At 41.4% G+C, this 16,056-nt stretch overlaps 1 protein-coding gene across 1 annotated transcript in view; it reads left to right on the top strand.

The window, feature by feature from the left end:
- The window catches only part of ELP2 (elongator acetyltransferase complex subunit 2), a 120,204-nt gene that overhangs the window by 72,974 nt on the left and 31,174 nt on the right, over window positions 1-16,056 (top strand). The window contains exons 13-14 of the mRNA XM_044294100.1: window positions 1,080-1,268; window positions 8,435-8,504. Of these exons, the coding sequence (XP_044150035.1) occupies window positions 1,080-1,268; window positions 8,435-8,504 (259 nt within the window). The remainder of the gene's footprint in view (window positions 1-1,079; window positions 1,269-8,434; window positions 8,505-16,056) is intronic.

The following is a 16,056-nucleotide window of genomic DNA, read 5'->3' as shown; positions in this document are numbered from 1 at the left end:
AAAAAAGCAATTACACCACAGTTTTATGGGTTTTATTATTACAGAATTCACTATGTGGTAAAACTGACCCATGCCCCTCATTCTCTGGGTCAGTATATTTTAATAATATTGGAAAAAATAAATAAAATAACTTTGGAATTTTCTTTCTTTTTTATGACCATATTCTGACTCCCATAACTTTTTATAGTTATCTCAGTGGAGCTGTGTGAGGCCTCATTTTTTTGTGGGCCGATCTGTAGTTTTTATTGATACCATTTAGTGGTGTGTATTATTATTATATATTTATATTTAGTTATTACTTTCGCATAATAACTTCATAAATTAATTTCTACTGTAAAAAAAACATTTCCCGAATTCGGGTTTGGTTCAAACGAAGTATTATGCGAATCGACTTCAATTCGCTCCTCCCTAATTATATTGCCACTTGCATTCTGTAATGGTATTTTATCCATTACAGAATTCTGTACATTCCAGTACAGTGCTGCCGTCTGCAGTATTTCTGTTCCTAATCTGCAGGAAAAAAGTGTGCCTTCACACACAGTGGATTGTTTTTTAAAAAAGCTGCAGATTGGACTCTGTTTCATTCTTTGCATTGGAAAGGGCGAAATAACTTGACATGCTGAAGATTTTAAATTCTCACCACAGGTTTGTTTCTTGTTTTGGATTTTTTCTAATTTGAATCACAAAAATCTGCAATAGCAAATCTGCAGCTAATCGGTCACTTGTGAACCCAGCCTAAATGTCAATGCTTGGCATTATCACCAATCGCAGACATTTACTCTTGGTGTATGGTGTGTAAAATAGCAGGCACCTGGCAGCTAAAGCACTTGCTCAGCAGGAGGTGGCGCCATCTTTAAATTGTTTCGACTGATGTCGGGAAGGGGTTAAGTGATTTTAAAGATGACTGAGATAAGTACCTGTCTATACTAAGATAAATATGAATTAATATAAGGGCAGACTAGATGGACCATGGGTTCTTTTCTGCCGTCAATCTTCTATGTTTCTATATTAAAATAATGGATGGAGGAATTCTTTATAAATTACATATTAATTTGTGGTTTACTTTTCCTTCTTCATAGGTGACGTGGCATGAAATAGCAAGGCCTCAAATTCATGGTTATGACATGCAGTGTATTGCAATGATTGGAAGATTCCAGTTTGTATCAGGAGCAGATGAGAAAGTCCTCAGAGTGTTTTCTGCTACAAGGAACTTCATAGAAAACTTCAGTCGCATTTCCAATATGTCAATGGACACACTTCTTTTAAATGTAAGTGCATATGTAACCAATGCTGCAGTTGCTAAGTTTGGGGTATGTGAACCCAACCCTGGGAACATCCACTTATTGGTGGGTATTGCATAAGCTCTACCTATTTTTGACACAGGACAGACCAAATTTGCTGGGACTCTTTGACAGTCCCTGGAAATTTGGCACTATTGCCACTATGTAAGTGCTAGTGCGCGTTATTGTGCAAATCAGCATTGCACCTGTTATTATATTCAATTCAATGGTGTCACAGGACAAAGTTTTTTGCGTTGTGAGGATCCGGCAGGCAGTTCAGTTGTCAGAACTGCCTGCCGGATCCAGAAATCTGTATGCAAACGGATATCATTTGTAGACTGATGCGGATCCTTCTGACAAATGCATTGAAATTCCGGATCAGTCTCTCCCGTGTCATCTGGAAAAACGGATCCGGTACTTATTTTTTTCGCATTTTTAAAGATCTGCACATTTCAATGTAAATCCGGCATTCCGGCAAGTGTTCCGCATGCTGTGGTATTTTCTCCGGCCAAATACCGTAAGAGGGACTGAACTGAAGACCTCCTGATATATACTAAGCGTTTTTCTCCGGTATTGAGCCCCTGTGACAGAACTCAATACCGGAAAAGAATAGCGCTAGTGTGAAAGTACCTTAAATTTTATTAATCTAACTGGATGATGTCTTTACAACCTTTCATGGAGGGTTTCTGTATTTTGTGGTTGCACATAATTCAGTAAAATTTTGGTAGTTATATGAATATGTATACATTGTTGGAATCCATTTAATAATCCATTTATTATGAAAGGGTTACAGAGCATTTGGAAAGTCTTCAGACCCTTTCACTTTTTCACTTTATGCTAAGTTAAAAAAAATGATCAAGTATTTCCCCATCATTCTGCACTCATTACCCCATAATAACAAAATAAAATAAAAATGTTTGAAATCTAATTTATTGAAACAGAAAAACGAAAATATTGCATTGACATAAATATTTCAAACTTTTACTCAGTACTTTAGTTATAAAGGATCTTTGACGGCTTTTACAGCCCCCAGTTTTCTTGGCCATCATGTTTACATACCTGGATTTGGGAATTTTCTGCCATTCTTCTCTGAAAATCCTTTCTAGCTCTGTCAGTTTAGATGGGAATGGTCTGTGGACAGCCATTTTCATGTGTCTCCAGAGATGTTCGATTAGGTTCAAGTCACGGCTCTGGCTGGGCCACTCCAAGACATTCACAGAGTTGTCTCTAAGCAACTCCTGTGTTGTCTCAGCTGTTTGCTTAGTGCCATTGCCTTGTTGGCATGTAAATTCTCAGTCCATTCTGAGGTCCAGAGGGCTCTGGATCAGGTTTTCATTAAGATTAACTCTGTACTTTACTTCACTCAGCTTTCCTTCAACTCTGACCCTGTGCCAGCTGCTGAAAAAACACCCCCACAGCATGATGCTGCCACAACCAGGGATTGTATTGAGCAGGTGATGAGCAGTGCCTGGTTTTCCTCCAAACATGACTCTTAGAATTGAGACAAAAAAGTTCAATCTTTGATTTCATCAGATAAGAGAATCTTGTTTCTCATAGCCTGAAATTCCTTTAGGTGCTTTATTGCAAACTCCAAGTGGGCCTTCATGTGTATTTTAATGAGGAGAGGCTTCTTTCTCGCCATTCTGCCATAAAGTCCAGAATGATAGAGTGCAGCAGTGATAGTTGACCTTCTGGAAGTTTAGCTCATTTGCACACATCCTATTTGGAGCTCAGCCACAGTGACCATTGGGTTCGTGGTTACCTCTCTTCCCATGCTCTTCTCTCCTGATGACTTAGTTTGGTGGGGCTGCAAGTTCTACAAGCAGTTATTTCCTCCTCATGGTTTGTTTTTTGCACTAATATTCATTGCTAGCTGTAAAATCTTATATAGACAGGGGTGTGTCTTTCCAAATAATGTCCAATCATCTAAATTTACCATAGGTGGAGTCCGATTAAGAGGTAGAAACCTCTGAAAGATGATCAAGAGAAATGAGGCCCCAAGAGCTACATTTCAAGTGTCATAGCTAAGGGTCTAGATCAGTGATTGCTAGCCTTGACACTCCAGCTGTGGTGAAACTACGACTCCCAGCATGCTCCATTTATTTATACAGTGTTCTGAGAGCAGCCAAGCAAGGGGGGCTTCTTGGGAGTTGTAGATTTACCACAGCTGGAGTGCCAAGGTTAGCCATCACTGGTCTAGATACTTATGGGATTTTTTAGGTTTTCCTTCCAGGTCCATAAAGCATGTAGTAATTTGGCAAAAATCATACGCAGATATCGATTGCAGAAGCACAAAAAATAATAAATAGAAGAAGCACAAAAAAATAAAATAAAAAGATAATATAAGGATGCGAAGTACAGAAATATATATAGTAATACTTGGACATCATATACCAAAGGAGACCATTAGAAATAAAGGTAAGTTGCAGAGTGACACAAAGGTCAGACGATTCCTAGTGTACAGTCGAAACCTGTAGAAAGAATTGAGCGATCAAAGGAACCATAACTGATTTAATGAGCCATTCGCAGTTTCACTGTACCGGCCGTGCGTACTTACACGTGCATGGCTTAATCTTTGAGACAAGCATATGCTACTGGCAGGATCAAGCAGGATCGCTCAATTCTTTCTACAGGTTTCAACTGTATACTAGGAATCTTCTGACCTTTGTGTCACTCTGCAACTTACCTTTATTTCTAATGGTCTCCTTTGGTATATGATTTCCAATTATTACTATATATATTTCTGTACTTTGCATCCTTATATTATTATCTTTTTATTTTATTTTTTGTGCTTCTATTTATTATTTTTTGTGCTTCTGCAATCGATCTCTGCGTATGATTTTTGCCAAATTACTACATGCTTTATGGACCCGATTGTATTAATATACTCTGACGTAGATCTCTATAAATCCAGGATTTTGTACAACTTTATATATAATCATGCTGATATATGTACTACAATTATTGTCTTATTTTAGGCCATGAACAAGGTCTCGGGAAGAGACCGAAACGTTGGCCTTAGTCTATTTTCCTGGGTGGATAAATAAACAACTATAATTTATCTGCTTAACTCGAGTGCCGCTGTTCTATATATTATATATTGATTGATGTTACTGCTGAGCACCGGAACTTAGTTTACGGAGTGCCGTCCAAACAACCTTTAAGTATCCATAAACTACGACCGTGCTGCTGAAATAAAAAAATATATATAATTCCCAACATTGCAGTAAAAAGTAATAAACACAATTTTAGATATACAGGTCACGAATAAGATCAAAAGTCCAATAACAGACAACCATTAGCTATAATTGTAGAGCATTACAACAAGTCGCATTAAAGTGACCATTCTAGTGCAGCTGTTGTGTTGTCAAAATAGCCACATCTGTACCTTTTAAAATGGCATACAATAGGTCTAGATTTGTTAAGCTGAGGTCTAGAAAGTCCTTGGGTGACCTGACATGAGTGGATGGTCTGGCCATGACCAGTTCAAAACTGAGGAAAGACAGTGGATAGAAAAGAAAAAATAAATGAAAGGAACACATGGAAGAGAGTTCTGTTATGGGATAGTAACAGACGGTCGTATGGAGATAAATAAATAAAAATTTGTGTCTACAGTGGACTGGTAACGTTACTTCTGATGAGATTTGGGTGTTAAGAATAACGTGTATCCTGCCATGACTTGATTTCTCTTGTTCCCTGTAAGTAACTTTATAGGAAACTGCCATAAGCCTACTTCTCCAAATTTTGGATCTGTTTTGACAGCAGTTTTTTTTTATTCATATGATAACCATAAGGGAAGTCTGGACCTCAGTCATCCTAAGGGGGCTTTAACATAACAGACTACCCCAGTGACAGTAAATAACAACTGACACTCATTCAACAAAATGTCTTAAAGCTATATGTTCAGAAGTTTTTCTCCTATTTTGTAATTTGACTTTTCTTGACCAGAAAAACGTAATACTTTTCCATTCACTAGGTTCTGCCTCTTTCATACAGTGTTTTGGCTGGAAACCAGCTTCAGTATCTTTCCTTGAGGTCACCTTGTAAAAGTGATTACCTTCAAGCTTCTCACATATGTGACTTCCCATTGACCTTCAAGTCTCATCTGCTTCATTTACTTAGCTAAATTGTTTCCATTTGTTTAGATTAAATTAATTGAAAATTGAATGTAGAGTTCAGGAAGTAACCAACCATTGAAGAATTGATGTCATAAGACCATATGATATGTTAGAAGTCAAGCATCTTGTGAAATTAAAAATTCAATTGCCTTGTAAATAAATAATCTGATATAAACCTTCATGTGTCATCACTGCATCATTTTTCATCACGGAGTGAACTAGGATCACTGATGTGAACTACCAGAATGTCATCAAACATTCCCATGTCATCATGGGATAAAACTGAAAAAAAGCAACAGAACACTTTGTGGCTGTATTGTCACAGTCCAAGATCAGCTCGATATGTATAACCTAGGGTCTTGCCTTTAGGAGTTCCCTATATTTTTAACATAAGGTGTACTGTTCCGCTTTGCTAATTGAGTCATAGAATATATATTATAGCAGTTCTCAACCAAAGCTGCCTTCACAGTGCAGATGCTTGGAATCAAGTCTCCCAGGATCCTTGCCTGTTTGAAACCTGTTCAGAGCTTCATCTGGTCACATGTATGGTGATTGGTGAAGGAGAGAAATTCAGACTGTTCCAGAAAGCAGCACAGAGTATTGAATGATGGTAGCTCAGCTGTTAAGCTGGCCTTACAGATTACAGGTATGTCAGCCAAACCAACAGTTATCTAGTGTTCGCTTTACTGTTGGGGCCAGGCAGGGAATTGGCCTTGAGGGACCATTGAGAAAGGGGCTCAGTTTCTAGGTTAAAATATAGTGTTCCTGTAAAAAAAAAAAAAAAACTTTTGATATGTCATAATGATGTAGGAAAGGTTTTGATTGATGAAAATCCAAGTGCTGAAACCCCATTGATCGCTAGAACAAGAAAGACAAGCTTCTACAAAGCACTCTCTCTTCTCACTGCTCAAGTATATGAACGACAGTTCGGTATGAGCGCTTCTTTCTCCTTGCTTTAGTGATATGTGGGGGTCTTGGCCAGTGTTCCCTGTAAGCTGCGCGGGCGCGCGGCCGCGCAGCTTCCTTTATGCCTCCGCTCAGCACCTCTGCTGGCCCGCTCACTGCTGCTGCCCGGACTTTATGTAAGGGGCTCGGGGCCTGTCTGTGCAATTTATTTTTATAACGCCTACAGTGCGATTGGCCGGCTGCGCTACCGGCCCAGTGCGCACATTAAGTAACCCATACCCTCTCCGGTGCTGCGCCTGCGCCACCAGCTGTGACAGTGCGAGACTCGGCACTGAGGTCACAGGTCTCGCAGGATCACGCGGGATGACTGAATGGCGCGGCGCCGGAGAGGGTATGACGGGATTGTTCTGACAGATGAGTGGAGCAGAGTAGGTATTTTTATTTATGTATGCACACACACCGGCTTCATAGGGAGGGGGGGGGGGGGGCACGCCGCACTTGAATTCAGAAAAGGGAGCCCACGCCGGCCATATGAGGGCAGGCCCACTGGCAGCAAATCCTTCATTATCATGGAATATATACAGAGATGGAGAGAGGGGCAAAATAATGAAATATATACAGAGAGGTGCAGTGTAGGGACACCGTGTAGGGCATGGATGTCAAACTCATGGCCCTCCAGATGTTGCAAAACTACAACTCCCATCATTCCCTGATAGCTGTAGTATGCCCAGGCATGATGGGAGTTGTAGTTTTGCAACAACTGGAGGGCCACGAGTTTGACATCCCTGGTGTAGGGGTTATACTGTTTATTGTACAGCATGGCACAGGGGTTATATTGTAATTTGCTGTACAGTATACTGTACATTATAATCCCTGTACCATGCCGTACAATATACAGTATAGTTCATACACCGTGCCGTACAATATACAGTATAGTTCATACACTATGCCGTACAATATACAGTATAGCTCATACACTATGCCGTACAATATACAGTATAGTTCAGATACCATGCCGTACAATATACAGTATACCACCTACACTGGGGGATTATTGTGTATATTGTACGGCATGGTGTATGAATTATAATGTATATTATACGTCATGGTGTATGGATTATATTGTGCAGCACGGTGTATGAACTATACTGTTCATTATCATGATTAAGGACCAGCATGTAAATGTCCGAAATGCATAGATTTGACTGCCCTGCATATGTGGAAGTTTTAATACCGCTGTGAATAAAGTATTCCCTGCTATCAAGAGCTGGATTTTCTCTCTTTTCTTCATGAACTATACTGTATATTGTACGGCATGGTGTATGGATTATAACGTACATCGTACAGCATGGTGTAGGGATTATAACGTACATCGTACAGCATGGTGTAGGGATTATAATGTACATCATATTGCATGGTTTTGGGGTTATATTGTATATTGTACAGCATGGTGCATGAACTATACTGTATATTGTACGGCACTGTGTATGAACTATACTATATATTGTACGGCATGGTGCAGCGGTTACACTGTATTGTACGGCATGGTGCAGAGGTTACACTGTATTGTACGGCATGGTGCAGAGGTTACACTGTATGCTCTTTGATGTGACACTTATCTTAGGTTTTCCTAGCGCCCACCTTTGATGGCGCTGTGCCCAGCTCTGAGCCGACCCCGCTCAGCAGCTGCCAAGGCTTAGAGGGAACACTGGTCTTGGCACTCACCGGAGTGTGAACTAGGCCTAATAATCTAATTTCTTCTGACCTCTGCACAGGTTACAGAGCATGCCTAGAGAATTCTCCAATTTAAGTCAATGTCCATTATGGCCCATGTGGCTGCTGTAGGGCATATCTGTAAATGCTGCTAACAGCAGCTCATGCAAGACTGCAGCAACTGAAAACTAAAAACAGATTAGGAAAAAAAGGATATGTGTCACTATAGGGGACACATTTCCTTTTAAGCTTTATTCAGTAGTTTAGATTAAAATAAGTTCTTGCTTACATGTCATTTCAAATATCTTTGTATGGATTAGTAGGCACACACTTTTTCCATATTATTTGATGTTATTTTTCAAAGTAAAATAAAGGTTTTTTGTAGAATATTGATTGTATGTTTTTGTGCTGTTGCAGGACCACTCCAATTTTCCCGAAGGTGCTACTGTGCCTGCTTTAGGTCTGTCTAATAAAGCAGTCTTTCACGGTAAGAATAAACATTTTCATCCTCCAGGGAACAGTGCATGTGTTAATGTAGAAGCTGATCTCTGTGACAATAAAACTGCATTCTAGATAAAGTATTTTTTTCCACAGTGGAGACCATTGTAGTAATTGGCTGCTGTAATGGTGATGATTTTTTTGTGTGCTTTTGCATTATTAGTTTTTTTTTTTTTCTTCCCCTTTGGTTTGTCATTAGCTCTATTTCATTATTGCATTGTTTGTAAGAAGCAGTTTCTCATCCTGAACATATTGGCGTATAAATCAATTAGCGGATAACTTTTACCTACCATAATACCCCTCTATCGGATCGGTGGAGGTCCTACCGCTACCGCAGATACACTGCTGAATTTCCACCGCAGCATTGTGAGCAGAAAATCCGCAGTGTATTACAGTACCAGAAATGGAATTTTGAAAAATCTCATTCAAATGCTACAAAGAATTATGTAGCAGAAACTGACATGGCATGCAAAGTCCATTTATGGCGTGGATTCCACCCTAAATTTGACCCTTGACTTGCCCACAAACTTAAATGTAGCAAGTACTGTATGTGTCAAGTGAAAAGAAAATGATACATGGCTTTCATAATTTTTAATAAATAAAAATCTGGAAAGCCCCCCTGAGTCTGGAAACCACAATTTTGCTCGACTTTGACTGGGCCATTCTAACACATGAACATGCTTTGGTCTAAACCAGGCATGCTCAACCTACGCCCCCTCCAGCTGTTGCAAAACTACAACTCCCAGCATGCCTGAATAGCCTACAGCAGGGCATTGTGGAAGTTGTAGTTTTGCAACAGCTGGAGGGCCGCAGGTTGAGCATGCCTGATCTAAACCATTCCATTGTAGCTCTGGCTGTATGTATAGGGTCCTTGTCCTGCTGGAAGGTTAACTTCTATCCCAGTCTCAAGTCTTTTGCAGCCTCTTCCAGGTTTTCCTTCAGGATTGCGCTGTATTTAGCTCCATCCATCTTCCCATCAATTCTGACCAGCTTCCCTGTCCCTGCTGAATAAAAGCATCCCCAGAGGATGATGCTGCCACCGACATGTTTCACGGTGGGGATGGTGTATTCAGGGTGATGTACATTGTTATTTTTCCGCCACACATAGCTTTTTACATTTAGGCCAAAAAGTTCAACCTTGGTCACATCTGACCACAGCACCTTCTTCCACATGTTTGCTGTGTCCCCTACATAGCTTGTGGCAAACTGCAAATGGGACTTCTTATGGTATGCTTTCAAAAATGTCTTTCTTCTTGCCATTCTTCCATTAAGATGAGACTTGTGGAGTACATGATTGATAGTTGTCCTGTGGACAAATTCTCCCACCTGAGCTGTGGATCTCTGCAGCTCCTCCAAAGTGGGCTTCTTCGCTACTTCTCTAATTAGTGCTCTCCTTGCCTTGGCTGTCAGTTTAGGTTGACTGCCAGGTCTTGGTAGGTTTGCAGTTTTGCCAACAATGTTCCTTGAGATGTTCAGAGCTTGGGATATTTTTATTTTTTTTAACCTAACCCTGCTTTACACTTCTTCACAACTTTTATCCCTGACCTGTCTAGTGTGTTCCTTGGATTTCATGATGCTGTTTGTACTAATGTTCAATAACAAACCTCTGAGGCCTTCATAGAACAGCTGTAGTTATATTGAGAATACATTACACAAAGGGGGACTCCTGAAGCCAATAGGTCAAACTGGATTTTATTTAGGGGTTTGCTGAATACAAATGCAGGCCACACTTTTCAGATGTTTATTTATTAAAATCATATTTTTTTTTTCATTTCACACATGGAGATGCAGCCGAGGAAAAGTTGATGGTTAACACATTAAGTTAAAAAATGGCACACAAAGGTTAACTAAGGCTACTTTCACACTAGCGTTCAGAGCGGATCCGTTCTGAACGGATCCGCTCATATAATGCAGAGGGCTCCGTTCAGAACGGATCCGTCTGCATTATATTGTCAAAAAATGTCTGTGTGAAATTAGCCTGAACGGATCCGTCCAGACTTTTACATTGAAAGTCAATGGGGGACGGATCCGTTTGAAGATTGAGCCATATTGTGTCATCTTCAAACTGATCCGTCCCCATTGACTTACATTGTAAGTCTGGACGGATCCACTTGCCTCCGCACGGCCAGGCGGACACCCGAACGCTGCAAGCAGCGTTCAGGTGTCCGCCTGCTGAGCGGAGCGGAGGCTGAACGCCGCCAGACTGATGCATTCTGAGCGGATCCGCGTCCACTCAGAATGCATTAGGGCTGGACGGAAGCGTTCGGGTCTGCTTGTGAGCCCCTTCAAACGGAGCTCACAAGCGGACAGCTGAACGCTAGTGTGAAAGTAGCCTAACTCTGTCAATGTATTTCAATGGCTTTTGCCACAAGATGGCACAAGATAACACTGTGATGTGTTATTAGTGTCAATTTTAGCTCAGCTATATCTGTACTTGCTACTTTTTGTTAGTCTATAACATGAAATCCCAATACAAGTACATTTAAGTTTGTGAGGGTAAAGTGAAAAAGATGTGGAAATTGGTGATGAGCGAAGCGAGCTTCGGATGCTACATCCGAAGTCGCTTAGTTCAAAAACTTCAGATTAATACTGTACGGAGATCCATGTTGATCTATGAACAGCATTGTATACAGGCAGCGGAAGTGGCTGAACGGGTAAGAAATATATGAAGAAGATTGAATTTTACTATATTATGCCCTCTCGGTGGTTATTGTTTGTCAAATAAAAGGGGGGTGTTGGCTGTTTTGATTCCTAGGTAGGGTCTGGGCAGAGCAGTTTCTTTCGTCAGTAAGAATATGATGCTATAATCTGTCTGGCACTGCTCCTGCAAGTGCCCAATGTGGAGCCTCACTGTAAAATGCTCTCTGCATTGATATGCTTTACAGCCCCACTTGTCTGAGTGTAGCAATATCCACGGCACTCCAGTTAAGGTAAATGCAATTCTTTTTAATAATCAAAGAAGTGTTCACATCACTTATAATTCCATACAGTATTATTCATATCCAGGAGTAGAAAAAAAGTGTTAGCCACATTGTATTTCCTGAACGTTTCAGTCTGAATTAGACCTTTATCAGCGGGATCTGTAAACAACATATTGGGCCAGATTTATCATTAGCTCAGGTCAGAATAATGGAGTGAAAAAGTCCCAAACGCTAAAACTGCGCACAAATTTGCGCCTTTTTTTCTGCTCTGCACTATGCTCGCCAGTTTTCTGAAAGTGGGCGTGTTTTCTTATGTAAATGAATCTCTAGACAGATTTACTATTGGGACTATTTAAAAAGTCGCAATTTCACTCCAGTGAGGACTATGCTTATCTTATGAGACTTTTTAATAGAACATGCGACTTTTTCATATAAACGTGCGACTATTTCGTAAAGATGTGCGACTTTTGTAAAGCTGCTTACTGACGGATAAACTGCTACCGTCAAACCACAATTATCACAGTCTTAAAGGGCCGATCATAAATCTGACTTGGCTAAAACTGACTTTAGCCATATCTGAAAGTGGAGTGAGCTGTCAGAGTAATGATAAATCTGGCCCATTGTATCTTAGATTTTGTTCTGGTATATAATGTACAGAAAAATTAAGTATTGAAGACAAGAAATTAGGTGGGGTTCCAGAAGAAAAGTAAAATTGAAAGAGGTTGTGTTCCCAGGTGCATGTTGTAAGGGGCACTTGGATTAAACATAAATAGAAAATGAGTAATTAATAATTAAAAATTAATAGTAGGTATATGAATAATAAGGAACCGGTAATATAAGGAAAATACCACTATAATTAAATGGTTAAAAGTAGCAAGTAGATTTACCTCATTGGTGGCAGGAGGGAAGGTGCTATCCTGGATGTATGGCCGTTGGTCTAGGACAGGGGTCTGCAACCTTTAAGACATAAAGAGCCACTTGGACCAGGAAAAAAAAAACTGGGAGCCGCAAAACCATTGCGACATTTAAAACAAATATAACACTGCATATATTGTTTCTTACCTTAATGCTATATACAGGATTGTGCAGTCAGCTGTCAATCTGAAGAAAAAAAGGACTTTTTCACTTAACAATGTAAAATATATTTTAGAAAATGAATAGCTAATTAAAATATTTTAATCCAATGGCATCCAATCATGTGCCAGTAATACCAGACCCCCCTCCAATCATGTGCCAGTAATACCAGACCCCCCTCCAATCATGTGCCAGTAATACCAGACCCCCCTCCAATCATGCGCCAGTAATACCAGACCCCCCCTCCAATCATGTGCCAGTAATACCAGACCCCCCTCCAATCATGTGCCAGTAATACCAGACCCCCCTCCAATCATGTGCCAGTAATACCAGACCCCCCCTCCAATCATGTGCCAGTAATACCAGTCCCCCCCCCCTCCAATCATGTGCCAGTAATACCAGACCCCCCCCCCTCCAATCATGTGCCAGTAATACCAGACCCACCCTCCAATCATGTGCCAGTAATACCAGACCCCCCAATCATGTGCCAGTAGTAATACCAGACCCCCCTAAATCATGTGCCAGTAGTAATACCAGACCCCCCAATCATGTGCCAGTAGTAATACCAGACCCCCCCAATCATGTGCCAGTAGTAATACCAGACCCCCCTAAATCATGTGCCAGTAGTAATACCAGACCCCCTAAATCATGTGCCAGTAGTAATAACAGAGCCCCCTAAATCATGTGCCAGTAGTAATACCAGCCCCCCAATCATGTGCCAGTAGTAATACCAGCCCCCCCAATCATGTGCCAGTAGTAATACCAGCCCCCCCAATCATGTGCCAGTAGTAATACCAGACCCCCCCAATCATGTGCCAGTAGTAATACCAGACCCCCCCAATCATGTGCCAGTAGTAATACCAGCCCCCCCAATCATGTGCCAGTAGTAATACCAGACCCCCCCCCCTGCCCAATCATGTGCCAGTATAATACCAGGGCCCCCCCATTATGTGCCAGACTGCCAGTAAAAAAATAAAATTAATTGACACTTATACTTACCGCTTTGGAGCGATGCGATGCAGGCCTCTTCCGGCTCCAGCGCTGTACGGCTCAGGCGGCCTAGTAGTGCCAGCAGCCTATCAGAGGAAGAGGAAAGGGACACACCTCCCTGCCCTGCTCCTCCGCACAGCCTTCTGCTTGTATCGCTGTCCTGAGGATGGCGATTCAAACGGATCACTATGGAGATGAGCACTTCGCTTCCACAATGGAAGCGCTCATCTCAGTGCCTGACCAGCCGCCGCCGCACAGTGCCTGCCCCGCCGCCGCCGCACACACACTGCCACTGGCCTGGGGGGATTTGCACCTGTCCCCCCCCCGGCCCCCCCCCCCCCCGCATTCCCCCCCGCTTCCTACGCCCATGCCGGAGCCGCGGCAAAGGTTCAAAAGAGCCGCATGCGGCTCCGGAGCTGCGGGTTGCTGACACCTGGTCTAGGGAGTGTTTAAATGGCCACGGGTCAGCAGCGTCGGCAGGTGACGTCATGGTTGGTGACGTCACCGTGACTGGGTGGAGAGGGCATGCTCCTGCGCATTGATTAAGAAGCGATCCTTGTAGTGCTAAAATGGAAAGGAGGCGCACGCATGACAAGTAGGGCGGTGATGTGTAGTACTGGCAATGTGGGAAAGACGGGGACGGGATGTGTATGTACAGTCATGTGAAAAAATTAGGACACCCTTTGATAGCATGTGGTTTTTTGTAACATTTTTAATAAAAGGTTATTTCATCTCCGTTTCAACAATACAGAGAGATTAAAGTAATCCAACTAAACAAAGAAAACTGAAGAAAAGTCTTTTCAAGATCTTCTGTAAATGTCATTCTACAAAAATGCCTATTCTAACTGAGGAAAAAGATAGGACACCCTCACATGTATTCCCTCTTAAATTGGCTCAGATCTCACACAGGTATATCACACCAGGTGCACATAATTAGTAGATCGTTACTCTGCATGTTGAATGAGGCTTGCCCTATTTAAACCTCAGACATTTAGTTTGGTGTGCTCCTGACTGTTGAAGTGAGAGTGAGCACCATGGTGAGAGCAAAAGAGCTGTCAGAGGACTTCAGAAAAAAGATTGTAGCAGCCTATGAGTCTGGGAAGGGATTTAAAAAGATCTCAAAAGATTTTGAAATCAGCCATTCCACTGTCCGGAAGATAGTCTACAAGTGGAGGGCTTTCAAAACAACTGCCAACATGCCCAGGACTGGTCGCCCCAGCAAGTTCACCCCAAGAGCAGACCGCAAGATGCTAAAAGAGGTCTCCAAAAACCCTAAAGTGTCATCTCGAGAACTACAGCAGGCTCTGGCTACTGTTGATGTAGAAGTACATGCCTCTACAATCAGAAAGAGACTGTACAAGTTTAACTTGCATGGGAGGTGTGCAAGGAGGAAACCTTTGCTTTCCAAGAGAAACATCGAGGCCAGACTGACATTTGCCAGAGATAAAGTTGACAAAGACCAGGACTTCTGGAATAATGTTCTTTGGACAGATGAGTCCAAAATTGAATTATTTGGACACAACAGCAGAGGACATGTTTGGCGTAAACCAAACACAGCATTCCAAGAAAAGAACCTCATACCAACTGTGAAGCATGGAGGTGGAAGTGTCATGGTTTGGGGCTGCTTTGCTGCAGCAGGACCTGGTCAGCTCACCATCATAGAATCCACGATGAATTCTACTGTGTATCAGAAGGTGCTTGAAGAACATGTGAGACCATCAGTTAGAAAATTAAAGCTGAAGCGGAACTGGACCATGCAACATGACAATGACCCAAAACATACTAGTAAATCAACCAAAGATTGGCTGAAAAAGAAGAAATGGAGAGTCCTGGAATGGCCAAGTCAAAGTCCAGATTTGAATCCCATTGAGATGCTGTGGGGTGACTTGAAAAGGGCTGTACGTGCAAGAAACCCCTCAAACATCTCACAGCTGAAAAAGTTCTGCATTGAGGAGTGGGGTAAAATTTCCTCAGACCGATGTCGAAGACTGGTAGATGGCTACAAGAACCGTCTCACTGCAGTTATTTCAGCCAAAGGAGGTAACACTCGCTATTAGGGGCAAGGGTGTCCTATCTTTTTCCTCAGTTAGAATAGGCATTTTTGTAGAATGACATTTACAGAAGATCTTGAAAAGACTTTTCTTCAGTTTTCTTTGTTTAGTTGGATTACTTTAATCTCTCTGTATTGTTGAAACGGAGATGAAATAACCTTTTATTAAAAATGTTACAAAAAACCACATGCTTTCAAAGGGTGTCCTAATTTTTTCACATGACTGTACATCTGAGAAAGAGATGTGTGGTGAAGGTGGACTTAGTAAAAGGAGGAAATAGGTATACAATAGTGACAACAGCTTTGAGAGACAATGTAGTAATTAGGAATTTATGACCTTATGGAGAGTTATAGATCCTGTGTTGTGAATCAGTTATGAAAATGTGGTAATATAAAGAAGGACAATGAAGTGATTATAATAATGAAACAATAAGAAATCTTAAACATGAAAAAACATTAATCAGATGAAAAAAAGAATAAATGAAGAAAAAATGGAAGAAAATGAT

Source organism: Bufo gargarizans, chromosome 5 (genome assembly GCF_014858855.1).
Source record: "Bufo gargarizans isolate SCDJY-AF-19 chromosome 5, ASM1485885v1, whole genome shotgun sequence".
In the NCBI taxonomy this organism is placed as follows: Eukaryota; Metazoa; Chordata; class Amphibia; order Anura; family Bufonidae; genus Bufo; species Bufo gargarizans.
The sequence above is the reverse complement of the archived record's forward strand: the minus strand, read 5'-3'. Positions and strand labels throughout refer to the sequence as shown.